Raw genomic sequence first — 15,574 nt, 5'->3', positions numbered from 1 at the left:
ATAGTTATTCATATTTTGCATTTTTACTGTTTGACTATCATAATATTTTCAAAAATTATAAAATTATATTACATTTTAGTATTAAAATAACAAAGAATAACAATAAGAAAAAGACTTAACTAATCTAATTTATAACAGGGTATGTGAAAGGATTATAAAACAGTATTGGGATAAATTAACATCCTTATTATAACATGTACGTTAGCGCGTTTTGATAATTTATTGCATGTACATGATAGATATTTTAACGATTTCACGATTGATTCGTAAAGATGCCGGAGAATCCACTATCAATGTCACTTCATTAATAATGATTTCTGTGATGCTATTACTTATAAAACACATTTAAAGTGAGAAAAACACAATTCCTTTCGTATTATAATTCAAATACGGCGTAATTTTCTTGAGGGTTGTATATAACAGTCCTTAACGGCAGTAGCAGCACTGCCCAGAGCCTCATCTCAGGATTTACCACCAAAACCACCCATTAAATTTCCCAACCCACCTGCAGCTCCTTGTTGTAACTGTTTCATTATATTTTGTAATCCTGACATACCACCTAAAGTGATTATGGGACATAAGTAGCTCACACAAAAATATACGAGTATTTCCGACACCTTAGTTTAATTTATATAAATTTACTTACCCATTTGATGTAATACACGTGGATCCATCATTTTGGCCATTTGATGATTCAGTTTTGCCATTTGTGTAGGATTGACGTTTTTCGTCATGTCACCTGCTTTGAATAAACCTTTAATGCCACCCATTCTCTTGACAACTGCTGCGAATTTCGTATATTGTGTTATTAAATCTTTAACTTCTCTTTCTGTTACGCCAGAACCTCTTGCTACTCTCATTATTCTTCCAGGTTGTTTGCTGAATAACTTAGCTCCGTCTCTACTGTCTAATTCTAAAATAAATATATAAGACAATAAGTGATGCTACAAGTTAAATGAATTATCACAAAAACAAAAGAAAAAAAATATTTTAAATAGTAACTAACCTGTGTCGTTCATACTGTCCATAATCGTCATGAGTCGCTTTAATCTTGCCATTGATTCTTGCTCTGTACCTTTTGACATAAAATCTTGGCTAAATCCAGGAATCATACCCTAAATATAAAATAACATTATAATGTAAATTGTAAAGTATTAATAAATTACATAAGTCACAGATGCATCACTAATATTTACCATTAACTGTGAAAATGGTCCCATCTTCATGATATTTTGAAACTGTTCGTACATGTCTCGTAAAGTAAATTGACCATGTTTTATTTTTTCGAGTAGTTCTTCATTATCGTCTAGATTCAATTCATTCACTTTGTCGATGAGACCCTCGATATCACCCATACCTAGCAATTTGCTAATAAACGGTTTTGTTTTAAATGGTTCTAAATCGTCTATGTGTTCTCCCGTGCCGACAAATATTACGGGACTTTGTGTTGCTGCAACACTGAGGAAAATTATATTGCAATAGAACAAAGTTATATGAAGTTAGTACTAGATTTATAATAGACAAAATTATTTAGTAACTCTACTAACAGCAGAAATGTCTAAATTATTCAAAAAACGACTTACGCAGAAAGTGCTCCACCACCTTTAGCATGACCATCTAGTTTTGTAATTATGATAGAACCGACGTTTACACGTTCTTTAAAAGCTTTCGCTTGTGCCTCACATGCTTGACCTATCGATGCATCCATTACGAAGATTATATTATCTGGTTGCTACAACACAGCAAAACATAGCATAAAGAATTATTTTTTATATGTTAATGTAAGTTACGTAAATAAATCCTTATAATAGTTTGGTTAAAAAGGGAGAAATTTTGCTGTTTAAAATTAAAATATATTGCAATTTTACCACAGCATTGGCGACTTGCAACATTTCCTCAAATAATGACTCCTCCTGTTTATGTCTTCCACTTGTATCTACAATGATTATTTCGTATCCTTCTTTCTTAAACATGTCAACACCATCCTGTGCAATTGTTACAGGATCCACTTCAGTGTAACTAAAATTTGGATTTTTTAATATATCAAAAAGTGATAAAGTAATACATAACAATTAATGTAATAGTAGTAGTAATTATAGTATAAATTTCCTCAAAGACAATGATTTACAAACAATTAATTATTTACCTGCCATAAAATGGTATTCTGGCTTTTGTGGCATTTTGTTTTATCTGATCATATGCACCAGCACGAAATGTATCAGCACACACTAAACATGCCTTCCAGTTTTTCTTAAGATAATGATACGCAAGCTTGGTGCAAGTAGTTGTTTTGCCAGAACCTTGTAAACCGACGAACATAATCACATTAGGACGGCCTTTTACTGGTTGGTATGCTTTAACACCAGGATCAATCAACTAAAAAGATCATCATCATAAATTTTTTCATTTATCTACATATCATTTCTCTAAATATAACACCTGATAAACAAACCTTTACAAGTTCCTTAAAGACAGCACTCTGTATCATCCTCCTTTTATTAAGACCACCAGCCATATCCTCAAAATCGATAACCTGACGTACATTTTCTCGTAATTTCTTCACTAATCTAATATTTACATCAGCTTCGAGTAATGCTGCACAGATCTCCTTCAGCATAGAATTTAAAACCTGTTGGAATAAAAATACTTGTCAAAATAAGAACAAGTAATAGCAAATATATAATGAAGATATAACCAGTTTTAACACAAATTTAAAGGAAGTAGTAATAACAATATAACACCATATGTCATGATTTAAGACAAACTATAAGTTCGTTACATGAAAGCTACAACACAAATATAAGTTTGACATGTGCAAAGAGGTTATTACAGATACGTATATGACAGCAGAAAAATCTCAAAAGATGCAAAGTATGTGAAAGTTAAATAAAGGAAAATCACTTGGAATTAGAATATAACAGAAAATATGGAGATATGACATCTCGTGATCTGTTGTTTACAAGCAGCCTTTGATAATTATACCACACGTAAATATCGATAGATAAATTTACCTCCTCATTGATGACGGTCGCATTGCTGAGCGACCGAAGGGCCGACGTGATTTTACGTCCAAGGTCCGCTAAAACCATTTTTCCACGTTTCCTCGTTCACTGTCTTGATATAAAATATTTCTCGATTAGTTGGTTAGAATATTAACATATAAAATATGTTATGATACCCCGACTTGGCCAACATGGCATGACGACACATCCGGTCTCAAGCAAGCGTTTATGCGAAAAACACTAAATTTTTCGACGTTATATTCAGTCGAAAGCAAAAATCTATGGTAACGATTCCCTCTCTGCACGTTGACTCGTCAAAAAGAGCTCAATCGACTTGTTTATATATCACACTGACAAAACCTCTGATATAGCCAACAGCCATATCGATTGAAACGTGCACGTATACTCGCTGAGATACGCGCCATTATGTCTGAAGTTAGACACTTTCACCGTCAGGTCTGAAATTAGGCACTTCCGGAATGCGAGTTTCGACCTGGAAGTGACTGGACCAATATCGAAGATACGAATGAGAAAATCGAAAATTCTATTACTATTCTATTACAAGAAATTTAGGCTGCGTTCCGAAATTCTATAATATACGTGACATGAATTATAGATTTTCAGTACTCGCAGTGAATTTCGGAACGCATCCTTAAACAACGCAAAAACTCCGGAAAAGCTGGTAACGTCGCGATCGTCATATACCATGAACATAGCCATTTTCAGATATTCGTCTTTATGTATTTGGCGTGAATTCTTGCAATATATATAATTTCTCTCACGTTTTTTTTAATAATTTATATTTCTAGTAGTCAAACAATTCGAACAATACAAATTTTGAGATTGGAACTTGAATTGTTCCGATCTATCGAGTCTGGAGAGTGTGTATACATACACACACTATATATTCGAATAATAATTAAACTATAAAATTAGACGATTCATTATGGAGGGAGAAAAACAATCGTTGCTTATTTTGTTTGTAACAAATACTATTTTTGTTTAAATTTTTCACTCACACATAGTAAGTTAAATCCAGCAGGAATGAAACTAAGTAATCTCGGTCGAATTAGTGAGCTCTATACATATTGAAGTGAGCCATCATAGGTTGGTGATAAGGCTGTCTTTGTCTGAGGTTAAGTATAAAGTGAGACAGCCTTACCACTAAACCTATAAAGGCTCATTCCAGTATGTATAGAGCTCACTGGGTTGAATGTGCTGTTGTAGTTTTAGCTATTTAAAACAGTTTTGCAATTTTCTTGTAACTTACTCAACAAGAAACATACTCTTCAAACTTCAATAACTACACATTTCATAAAAAACAGACAATATAATGAATTACATAAACATAATTGATTTAGATTATAATATAATTAATTTTTATTTGTCATTACTATATATATATGTATATATATATATATATATATATATCTCAATTAGTCGCAGCAGAATATGTTAAAGTCTTAGGTTTGTTCACATCTTGCTTGTGTATTATCTATGTTATCTGCGATGCACCCGTACAAAGTATATATAAGAAAAATTTAAAATTTACGAATTTTAATTATTTCAAAAAGGAAAAAAAACACAACATTAATCAATTTAGAAATTTATATGTTACACATTCTATTTTTCTTTGCAATGCTCTTATTATGTATAATTATTTGTTCTGACACTTACGCCGCTTCTCTGTTTTAAAGTAACGCAACATAGCAATAATGTATATACATAATATATCTTATATACTGAAAATGAGGTACAGGACACTGACTTCTGAGAAATAAACACCGGTTATTGAATTTATTTCCTTTTTTTAACGAATTTCTTTTCTTTTTTAACGCATACCTAGGTAATCGTGGCAGTTGACACGTGTATATGAATCTGTTCCCGACGAGATATCAGCATACACGCAATTTCAATTTTTTGGTGCTAAAGTGCCGTTTCCAGGTGCTACTGACATTTCACCTCCTTGTGTGCTGTCGCGTTGAGGGCTCTGGCGAACAATCGAATAATTTGTAAAAATAAGCAGTATACTTTATACAGTTAATATAACTGGAGAGCATATCAGGACAAATGCAATCACTTAGATATTTTCCCCATTTGCAATTTACCTTCACATGAATTTGTTGTTTCAACATTGCTGCTCTTAAGATCAACATACGAGTACGCCTCTGATATTCTTTTCCAACGCTCATCGACTTCTCAAAAGTAGTGCTACGCTGGTCGACATCTTTCGCGTATAAAATCTGTAATAATCGCGTATATCCATAATGATCATATCCTTTATTAATTTGAGTATTATCATATTCATAAAATTTATAACAAAAAATATAGCACAACAAAATCCTATGTATAGATCAATTCTACAAGCATTTTTCACCTTATTATGAGAATCTATGCGAGCTTGAATTTGTCCATCGAGAATAAGCTGCATGAGCTCGTCTTCCAATTCGGACACAGTTCTATTGAATGCCGTTGCCATTCGTCTCATGTCCGCACTTAAATAAGGACTAAAGTATTGTATTAAGGCCCTATTTCGGATTTGTGTATACAACAGATTCACATGAGGTGCTATGTACATATCCAAGAGGATATTATCCTTGATCTCATCGAGTAACTTCAAACAGGACGCGTATTTCGACTCGTAAAATTTGAAAATTATATCCCTCAGTTGTGGTTCTAATTCTAAGAATAATTTGAAGGAACTACTGAATATAACTTGTTTTTGCAATTCATGTCTGTCAAATGTAGCTAAAGCACAAAGTCCACCATAGAGAGCTACATTTCCAGGAGACAATAACTCGGGACAGTCGCAATGATCTAAAGATGCTTGTAGGAAGTGTCTCGCGGCCATTTTATATTTTCTTGTCGCCAGCTCTGCTAAACCTGCTGCCACTTTTAATTTTGTAATTATCGCCTGATTGTTGTCTTTACCATGAACATCTGGAAAGTCTGGTGTACTTTCAGCCTTGGTGACATAACTAAGTACATGAGACCAGTTTTGTAGATAAACTGAAACTTTGATTACATTGAGACACATATTCACAACGTGTTTGCCACTGGTACAATAATCTCGCGCTCTAGAGTAACACTTTAAGGCATGAACAAGATCACCGCAATTTAAATAATGGTCTCCCAAATCATCGTGACCTCTTCTTATGCTCTCCTTGATTGAGTTACTCTTGTAATTTTTCAGATCAGTATCAAACTTTTCTAATTTCAGAGCAGCCTTCTTAGATCGAGTTTCCACCCAAGTTTGATCCATTGTCAACAGATCCTGAGAAGTTGACTGTGCTGCTACATCTGGCAAACCAGGAGTACCGACGGCTTGTAGAAGCTTTTTATGCAGTATCACATATAATGAGACATTATATGTGGTCATCACATAAGTAATTGCCATTTTCAATGCTTCTATTCGTAATGATGGGCAATGATCAGCGATATATATAAGTCTGTATAATTTTGCAAGTCCAGTGTAGCTATTGGCATATACTTCCAAATCCTAAAGAAGATAGGAAATATAATATATAGCTAATTAGTAGAATTTAAACTATCCAAATGTGTCCTCAAGAAAGATTAATGAAACCTCTTGAATAATTCATGCAAATCAACATGATATCTGACATATTGCATGTATTTTACTTGCGTACGTACCAGTGTCGGGTTTTCTACTATATACGGTTCTTCCTCAGCGTTATCATTATCCTCTGTAGGAGCATCAACCTGCATTGGCTCCACGACATTTTGCTACAAAATGGGATACATATCATATCAACATAGCGGCTCGTCTGTTCCTTGTCGTATTTAAATTGAAATAGATCGAAAAGACGAACGAGGAAAAACGAGCGTGATAGTCGCGGATAACCCTATAATTTAAATCGCTCGTTCTCGGGGAAAAATCGTTTCCCAGACTTGAATCAGATAATTACCTGAACGTCGTGAACTTGCAACGGCATTATTAGCCTTGTCCGCTTTTATATAAATCGTAAATCGTGTGGTTATCGGGATAAATAAAAAGATTATTGCTCGGTTTTGCGTACCATATATAAATTAAATATAATACACATACACGAGATTGCAAAACTGTGTTAAAACAAAGAAACAGAGAGTGGCAAACGTCACAGCAAAATAGAACGATGATGTTACGACCTCTCACGACAGATATTCGAACCATTTTATGGCGGATTAAACAAGATGCGACCCTTGGCATTTTCGACTGAAGCGAGTTTGTAGATTGGTTTCTGACTAATTAATAACAACTTAAACAGTTGTAGATTGATATAAAAAATAGATTTTCGAGATGAAAGTTCAAATCGCCTAAATTTTTTGGGCCCAAAGATGCATTTGACCAATTTTAACTGTTAAAATGCAAAATAATATAAATATAGAGTAAAGAAAGGTTGTTTTTTTATTTGCGATAAATACTATTTTTGCCTGAATTTTTCTTGAATTTTTGTAATCAGATAAATTAATCATTCCTAGCAAATATGAAATAATAACCAGACAGCACAAATGTCCAAAATCGAATCTTAAGACGTTTTTAGGACGTCTTTAAGACATATTTAAGACAATATCTTATAAACTTGTCTTAAATATGTCTTAAAGATGTCTTAAAGACGTCTTATGACCCGATTTTGGACATTGTGCTGTCTGGGAATAATATATCAATATTATAATTCCCCACTCTACAATATAACTGTTATGTACAACATGGTCATATTGTACTTATATTGTTGAATAGGAAATTATAACATTACTGTAATGTTACTCTTATTTGATGTTTACTGAGTAATTCTCTTTGAACTATCATAATCTCAAGCTCATCTATTGCTTTGCACAATTTGGTCGCGCAATTCGCTCGGACCTGTCGTTTAAATTGAAAAACTCGTATATCTTGCTTCTGTTAATAATACAATCCTTCCAATCTGTAGTAGGTCACACAAACCAGATGGAATTAGCGCGTGTGTTATGTTCTGGCGAAACCGCCGAAACGCGACGCACAATGCAACGGGGTTGCCGCGCGCGCCGTTCAATATTTACATCGACGAGATGGATATATTACCGGATTAGATGACCCCTATGGCTTTTTAATTATATAAGCCTCGGTGCGCCGGGACATCTGCCCTATAGAAATAGCGGGGCCCCCCGTTATCCTCGGTCCCCGGTGCCCGGCAAGAAATCCGTCCCCTCGCTACAGAGTATCAATTACATTGTTATTACTGGAGTAGCCAAAGATGCGGTCACAGATAATACGCTGGTATAAGAGCATGCAGACAATGGGACAGGTACATACGGCCTGTTAACCGATGCGTGAGCCCCCCGTGCGAGCAACGTGATAGCCATCGCGCGTGCAACTATGCGTCTAATTTGGATTTTGGCCGCAAAGAAGAGACGCCTCGCGAAAAGAGGGCTACTATACCAGACAATCCCGGCTGTACGAGAGAACATGCATGTACGTAAGCATGTATAGATATATATAACGAAGGGTTCGTTCTCCGGAAGGTTTAGTGAAACGTTCGGAATGAGCGAGGCACGAAGCTCGCGGATTTCGAGAGCCACGGATTTCAGTATAGCTCGTATACTGTCGATAGGTGACTGTGCTGAGCGCGCGACAGCGGCGGCGGGGACCTTCGATTCGATTGCGAATCTTCAGGAAGTCGAGCGCGAGCAGGCCGTCCGGCAGAATGCACGACGGAAACGACGGAGACCCTCCACGGAACTTGCAGCCGAACATGATCATTGTAACCGAGAAATAAATGAGAAAAGCGCGCCAAGACACAGGGGAGAAAAATCAGAAGAAGTCGGTGATCGCGTTGCTCTGGACGGAGAAACGTGCCCGAACACTTCTGACGCTGCAAGGCAACGAAATAACAATTATGTACAGAGAACTGATTTAACATGGCTCCAATATACCCGCTACAGACCACCGAAGTTACCCAGGAGATCCTATGTCGAGAAACGAAGGAAGCGGCGAGCGGGTGATCATCCTCGCATTCCGTTCTCTTCGGCTCAACTGCAGGTGTTGGAGGATAGGTACAGAAGGGGAGCTTATCTATCCAGGAACGACGTCATCGAGATATCCGCGATATTGAGACTGCCGCAGAGCAAAGTACGTAAAATAATGATAATAGCTTTCAGTAACGGCATTCTATATTGTTCTCACAATATTTGTCGATATAACGGAAACTATTATAAAACATTTAAAGAGTAGCATCTTAATTTGTTATTGTTAAAAACATAGCAAGAGCAATTGACACAGTCAGTTTTTTTATGTACTTAGGTAAAAATTTGGTTTCAAAATCGTCGAGCAAGGCAACGACGCGAATCACTGAACTCCACCGTAGTGACATGATAATGCAACATGCTGTACATTTTGTAACAGATTTTAAAATCTTAATACAGAAGAATTTTACTACAAGTTAATGTACTCAGGGAGTCGAATCAGAATTATTTTAAAGTGGCTTGACCGCATCGAGATTTTGTATCCTCAACGTGTGTGTATGAATAAACTTTTTATGATTATTTATTACTTTGGCGTGTTACGTTTATTTTACATTCAATTGCACGAAGGATAACGTATATTTGATGAGAAATATATAACAAATCACGCTATCCGTATAGCAACTGGAAAACTATCACATTTGGAGGAAAGAAATTCCATTGTGAATTAGTATATACCGAAAATAAAACAGATTTATTTGCTCGCGGTGGTGAAAAACTTTAGTCCATGATAGCATTTTTGCATCTCATTGCAAATTAACAATACGCAAAATATAAAAAAATTGTCGAGATAAATCGACACGATTCACATCATATACTTTTGTCAAGCATCTCGCGCAGCCCAGCAAATAAGATGACGTCAAATGACGTATCATTAACGTCTCTAACGTCATTAAGACATAATTTAACGTCATCTTGTTTGCTGGGAGTAAACAGAAATAGAGACTTTCAAATTTTTATTTCGAAAGTTATGAAGAAATTTTCAGGACCGATTTTTCAATGATAGTTTTCTTAGATTAGATTAGAAACTTAGATTTTAACTTAAATTCTGTTTAAACAAAACAAACACATTGTTAGAATAAAGTTTAAATTTGTATCCAAGTTTAAACTGCTATTGAAAAATCGCCTCTTAAAGTTTCGAGATTGTTGAACGTCTATTATTCATTGATGTGTGTGTGGTTAATAGAAACAAAAATGAAATCAGCTAGAAGACATATAATGTTCAAATCGTAATAAAATAGAAATAATGATAAACATAGGTGCAAACGATAGAGAGATAAACAATAATTAACGACAAAAATAATGTAAAAAAAAGTTATATAAGTTTACATACTTGGTGAACATTTCTACAAATTGCATGTGAAGAAAAAACTTGCTGTAACATTGCAATTTAATTATCATTACGAACTCTTTTGTGTTAATAGAATAACATGATAATTATTTTGTCGCATTTTAAAAGAGAATAAATAGAGACAACTCAGATACAGAAAAGTACAGAGAATTCAAAAAGAATTCAGTCATATGTTATCAATCTTGAGTTCATTTTTGGGTGCGAAAAGAATTCTTTTCATTGAACTAAACTCTGAAGAATTCTTTTTGCATCTGAAAATGAACTCAGAATTGATGACATACGACTGAATTCTTTTTGAATTTTTTTTAATTCTCTGTGTTATCTGGGAATTTACATTTTGACGAGTACAAACTATAGTTTCTTGTACGATGAGTTTCTTTCATGTTATTGTGTTAAGTTTCCAATAAAAAAATTGTCTTGCCTTTCATAATCAAGAATGAGAAATTTGTCTCGACATCGAAATAAAACAGTAAATCGACAGACATCTTTCGTCATTGAAGACTATGAATTCGTCGCTAAATGAGAAATGTGCAAGTCGCCCAGACGAGTCACGTGCGCGTTTCTTCTTACGAACGGTTCGCATGAAGCTCCGAGACAATTGTCGAGGTTAGATTGCCCGTCCAAATCGCATTCTTGCGATATCTCCGGAGACAAATCTCGCGAAATTACAATTTATCTAACAAAACAAAGAGACCGTGAATTGCGCGACCGATCGAGGCGCAAGCGCGTCTTTAATCCGGTGGAAACCGGCACACGGTTTGGTAGATTACAGTTTCCCGAGTGCAAAGATAGAGGGAGGAGGTAGTGAACAAACGATGAAGCGGTGAGGGGTACGGCGGGGGAATATCAAAGGTTTGCGTTCGTCAAAAGCGGCGGCCTCGCTCCGAACGTTCCGACTGATTTCCGTCGCGTCAGCTGTTCCCCTCCGCCGGTGCTGAGCAGAAGGAAGTGGAAGCGCGCAACGAGGCGCATAGAAATCTCACCGACACCCAGCGCGAACACGCAGGCAACACGTCTCGCGAATGTCTGCATGCCCGAAAATGCAACAGCAAGCGAACGGCGACGGTGCCGTGGCTTCGCCGAGGAAGAAACAGCGTACGTCTAACATAGCAACGAATGACCTGATATCGAAGGTCACGGTGGTGCTCGGCGCGCAATGGGGTGACGAGGGCAAGGGAAAGGTCGTGGATATGTTAGCGATGGACGCTGACGTCGTCTGCAGGTGTCAGGTACGTTTGTCTCTCTTTCTCTCTCTTTTGTTTCTGTATTCATTTCGTTATTTATGTACCTAACTTCGCGTTACCAATTTCCCGCCTTCCGACTTTCCCGAACTCGATAGTTGACAAATGACATTATATATCGTTCGAAATGTTGACGATCGCAATAGATTTTATGTTTATTTTAAGCTTCGAATTCTCGCCTAAGAGGACGAATTATATTTCATTCTTTGGCGTGTTATCCTTCGACAGCATGTCCAGGTGGGAGTAAGGTTAGCCGCACAAGTCATGCTTTCGAAGGTCCAAAGAGAGTTATTTTGATATCTCGACATATTCTTTACCTTACGTCCGAGCGAACGATTTATCCAAGTATTACGCAAAATACGTATGCTAATCCTCCTGTTGTTTTTTTACCGTTTTATTTTTAGAAGTAACCGCATGTCACCTGACTCGCGAGTATTACAAACACATCTGTGGCGATATAACCTGTATCTTTCAGCGGCTGATATTACATAATTGCGACGGCCATAAATGAAGTTTATTTCTGAGGAAATGTCACGCGAAATTATCGTCACGCGTATCTTTCTATAAATCGAAAGTCTTGGATCATATTTAATCTTCGTCGCGCGGTCAATTTCTACCACGTCATCGATAGAAATGAATTTTATCTTCCTCACTGCAATCCGTTCTTTTTAGATTTTGCAGATAGACCATACCTCGTAACTAATGATAATTAATGTTCCATAATTGATTACTCGATACATTAATAAGTTATAGTCAAATATGTTAACTGTAAAAGAATCAGACTTAACATAGTATTAGTCTCTGTGTATGTATATACATTCTTTTTATCTCTTAGTTATCTCTGATAGTATACACAGGCAGTAAATGTATTACATATCTAATAATACTCGTACTGAAACTATAATATCATTGCTTATACTTTGAAAAGTTTTTATATATGTCTTGATTTATAATTCAATAATTAAATCTCAATGGAATCTCTCCTGTTATAAGTAATGGTGAGCCCTGTTTCTTCAAGTATTAATGTAATTTCACAGGGAGGAAATAATGCAGGGCATACTGTAGTTGTAGAAGGTGCCGAATTCGACTTTCACCTTCTGCCTAGTGGAATAATCAATCCCAGATGCAAATCCGTAATAGGTAATGACTTTTTCAAATCAACAAGTAAAATTTAATCAGATTTTTATCCCGGTTTGTATTAGAATGAGTAATATGTCTCTGTGATTACTTATCTCAATGATTAATAGAATGGATTATAGAATAACACAGAGTACCAAAACAGAGTATGCACAAAATCATCAATGTGCAAAATAAATCATTATTCCACTTGTTTATGTTACAAGGTGATTCTCTGTGTCTCCTGATGTGTATAGTCTTATATTAAGCTGTTACCTGAGAGAGTCAATTTTGTTAGATTATATATTGTACAGTTAATATTTATTTATTTGGATTTATTTCTGTTCACAGGTAATGGAGTAGTGATTCATTTACCTGGTTTGTTTGAAGAACTGGAAAAGAATGAAGCTAAAGGACTTAAGGATTGGGAGGACAGGCTTGTGATATCAGATCGGGCACATATAGTGTTTGATTTTCATCAACAGGTTGATGGATTACAAGAATTAGAAAAAGGCACGCAGTCACTGGGAACTACCAAAAAAGGGATAGGACCGACTTATTCGAGCAAAGCTGCTAGAAATGGACTCAGAATCGGAGACCTTCTTGGAGACTTTGACAAGTTCTCCCAAAAGTTCAATACCTTGGTTACGTCATATCAAAAGATGTTTCCTGCACTACATGTCGATATTAAAGCTGAATTGGAGCGTTATAAGCAGTACGTATATATAACAATTGTCTCATATATATAAAATTATTTTCATATAATTATTTTTTATAAAACTTCTCTTCACATAGATATTCTGAACGTATAAGACCGTACGTAAAGGAAACTGTCCAATATTTACACCAAGCTTTAAAGGATGGTAAAAAGGTTTTGGTGGAAGGTGCAAATGCAGCAATGTTGGACATTGACTTTGGAACTTATCCGTATGTCACAAGTTCAAACTGCAGTATAGGTGGAGTGTTAACAGGTCTTGGTTTACCTCCTAACACAATTGGCGAGATAATTGGTGTCGTGAAAGCCTACACCACCAGAGTTGGTGATGGACCATTTCCCACAGAATTGTTAGATTCTACTGGAGAATTACTACAGAAGAGAGGCCATGAAGTTGGCGTAACCACAAAACGAAAAAGACGTTGTGGATGGCTCGATTTACCGTTGCTAAAATTTACAGCACTAGTTAATGGGTATGTAATATTACAGTTTTAATCGAAACTAAATTTATTCGTTTTTAACAAATGATTAATCATTATCTTTATTCATATTCTTTTTTCAGATACACATCCATATGTTTAACAAAATTGGATATTCTGGACACCTTACCGGAAATAAAAATATGTGTTGGATATCGATTAAATGGAAAGGATATAGATTATTTTCCAAGCAGCACTTCGGAATTAGCGAAAGTCGAAGTTGTATACGAAAAAGTTGATGGTTGGCAATCTACCACCGAAGGTGTACGATCTTTAGACAAACTGCCTCCGAATGCACATAAATATATACGCATCATAGAAGAATACTTAAATGTAGCAGGTATAAAAATGTATTTCAATCTTACAGTAGATAATCTTATAGTAAATAATGAAGTAAAGCATATTTTTCTTGAAATAATTGGACAAAAGGAAAAAGTATATATTATAAATTAGAGTATATTACACATTACTTGAGTTCAACAAGCAATGCACTTTCCAACCGATTTCCGCCTTGTGTTGTTCTCCTTGCTTTGTTGCCCCGCGAGCAGCCCATGAATTGTTTGAGCATCGAGTGACTCGTAGACTGCGCGCAGGATAACAACAAAAAGTGAACAATGCAAAGCGGAACCACTCGAAAATCGACGGAAAAGTACATCACTTGCCGAGCTCTGCTTTATACATATTAATATATTTAAAAATATATTATACTTTGTATCTCAAAACTCTTTTGCAACAAGATTTTGTTTTATTTACACAAAGTTATTCTAAAAATGGGTATGAAAATGCTTTCTTTATCTACTATATATTCTCCACATGTATAAATCTATGATAGAATTAAATATAAGAGAATTTTTTATTACAGTCAAGTGGATCGGCGTAGGAGCAGGTCGAGAGAGTGTAATTGCCCTCTGACGATATACAGTTCACAAAATGTTACTTAAAAAGCACATGATATTAAATGTATTATTAATTTTAATTTTATTTGTAACGTTTGCAATGCAAAGCTGATAAGCGCACACAAAGAGAAAGATTTTAACAATAAGTTTATAGTGAATGTAGTATTATTGTTGGATTTAAGTAACACACTAAATGTACACACGTAATATTGTACAATGTGAATGTTTAGTCATTTTGTAGTCAGTATCAGCGCTAACAAGTAAGCCGAAGAATTATCAGAAATGTTCGTTATGTGTTATCTATTTTAAATAGTTCTGTTTATAGATATATACATACAAATATGTGTATATATTAAGATATACTTGTGTTATTTATCAATGAATGCCTTCAATTTTATCATTTTATATGTTTAGTTCATTGTACTATGTTCTAGAAAATAATTTGCCAAATGCTAAATTTTTAATAATATATGTCTACTGATAGAGAAAATGTGCTGCCACATTGTTGAAAAAGTTAATATCTGCAAAGTAAAGATTAATATATCTCGAAGTTTTCGTTTCTCTTATTCTATTGGCAGTGCAGAAATATACATAGGCGTAATTAAGCGCAAAGTGCCGTTGAACATACCCATACATACAAGTATATCCTAGATGTAGAATGCAGGTCGAAATCGAAAATTATGACAATTATAAGTAAAATCAGAATGTCTATATTGTCGTACTTTCTTAAGTTAGCAAGAGCCAAGAGCAAATTTTGATTTGACTTGGTCTTGTACA

The 15,574-nt window shown here is 35.3% G+C and overlaps 4 protein-coding genes across 4 annotated transcripts; 2 read left to right on the top strand and 2 right to left on the bottom strand.

Annotated features, from left to right (window-relative positions):
• Positions 1 to 165: 165 nt before the first annotated feature.
• On the bottom strand, positions 166 to 3,089 carry LOC116845794 (signal recognition particle 54 kDa protein). Its single transcript, XM_032818904.1, has 9 exons — positions 3,012 to 3,089; positions 2,453 to 2,629; positions 2,147 to 2,376; positions 1,869 to 2,019; positions 1,584 to 1,732; positions 1,197 to 1,458; positions 1,007 to 1,115; positions 647 to 913; positions 166 to 559 (listed from the first exon to the last, which is right to left on the bottom strand). The coding sequence occupies exons 1-9, from the start codon at positions 3,087 to 3,089 to the stop codon at positions 462 to 464; spliced, it is 1,521 nt and encodes a 506-aa protein (XP_032674795.1). The 3' UTR covers positions 166 to 461.
• A 1,228-nt stretch (positions 3,090 to 4,317) lies between these two features.
• Positions 4,318 to 7,103, bottom strand: LOC116845795 (COP9 signalosome complex subunit 1). Its single transcript, XM_032818905.1, has 5 exons — positions 6,929 to 7,103; positions 6,654 to 6,746; positions 5,380 to 6,501; positions 5,111 to 5,245; positions 4,318 to 4,992 (listed from the first exon to the last, which is right to left on the bottom strand). Exons 1-5 carry the CDS (start codon positions 6,953 to 6,955, stop codon positions 4,915 to 4,917), a joined length of 1,455 nt encoding a protein of 484 aa, XP_032674796.1. The 5' UTR covers positions 6,956 to 7,103; the 3' UTR covers positions 4,318 to 4,914.
• A 1,146-nt stretch (positions 7,104 to 8,249) lies between these two features.
• Positions 8,250 to 9,528, top strand: LOC116845824 (homeobox protein engrailed-2b; the record flags this gene model as incomplete). Its single annotated transcript, XM_032818956.1, has 3 exons — positions 8,250 to 8,451; positions 8,591 to 9,108; positions 9,280 to 9,528. Coding segments are annotated over 3 exons (792 nt in total), but the record flags the coding sequence as incomplete, so codon positions are not given.
• A 1,656-nt stretch (positions 9,529 to 11,184) lies between these two features.
• LOC116845830 (adenylosuccinate synthetase) lies at positions 11,185 to 15,347 on the top strand. The gene is made up of 6 exons (XM_032818970.1): positions 11,185 to 11,579; positions 12,629 to 12,731; positions 13,059 to 13,422; positions 13,503 to 13,895; positions 13,985 to 14,241; positions 14,764 to 15,347. The coding sequence occupies exons 1-6, from the start codon at positions 11,373 to 11,375 to the stop codon at positions 14,811 to 14,813; spliced, it is 1,374 nt and encodes a 457-aa protein (XP_032674861.1). The 5' UTR covers positions 11,185 to 11,372; the 3' UTR covers positions 14,814 to 15,347.
• The last annotated feature ends 227 nt before the right edge of the window (positions 15,348 to 15,574 follow it).

Source organism: Odontomachus brunneus, unplaced genomic scaffold (assembly GCF_010583005.1).
Source record: "Odontomachus brunneus isolate Ranch 3 - 2012 unplaced genomic scaffold, Obru_v1 Obru_scaffold_058, whole genome shotgun sequence".
Lineage (NCBI taxonomy): Eukaryota > Metazoa > Arthropoda > Insecta > Hymenoptera > Formicidae > Odontomachus > Odontomachus brunneus.
The sequence above is the reverse complement of the archived record's forward strand: the minus strand, read 5'-3'. Positions and strand labels throughout refer to the sequence as shown.

Bases quoted from the DNA above. Each gene is read 5' to 3' on its own strand.
- LOC116845794 (XM_032818904.1), bottom strand. From the start codon at position 3,089: ATGGTTTTAGCGGACCTTGGACGTAAAATCACGTCGGCCCTTCGGTCG. The intron at 2,630-3,011 runs GTAAATTTATCT...TTATTCCAACAG, and splicing joins CGACCGTCATCAATGAGGAG to GTTTTAAATTCTATGCTGAA. The intron at 914-1,006 runs GTTAGTTACTAT...TATTTATTTTAG, and splicing joins GGACAGTATGAACGACACAG to AATTAGACAGTAGAGACGGA.
- LOC116845795 (XM_032818905.1), bottom strand. From the start codon at position 6,955: ATGCCGTTGCAAGTTCACGACGTTCAG. The intron at 6,747-6,928 runs GTAATTATCTGA...CCCATTTTGTAG, and splicing joins TGCAAGTTCACGACGTTCAG to CAAAATGTCGTGGAGCCAAT. The intron at 6,502-6,653 runs GTACGTACGCAA...TATCTTCTTTAG, and splicing joins TAGTAGAAAACCCGACACTG to GATTTGGAAGTATATGCCAA.
- LOC116845830 (XM_032818970.1), top strand. From the start codon at position 11,373: ATGTCTGCATGCCCGAAAATGCAACAGCAAGCGAACGGCGACGGTGCC. The intron at 13,896-13,984 runs GTATGTAATATT...TTCTTTTTTCAG, and splicing joins TTTACAGCACTAGTTAATGG to ATACACATCCATATGTTTAA. The intron at 14,242-14,763 runs GTATAAAAATGT...TTTTTATTACAG, and splicing joins AGAATACTTAAATGTAGCAG to TCAAGTGGATCGGCGTAGGA.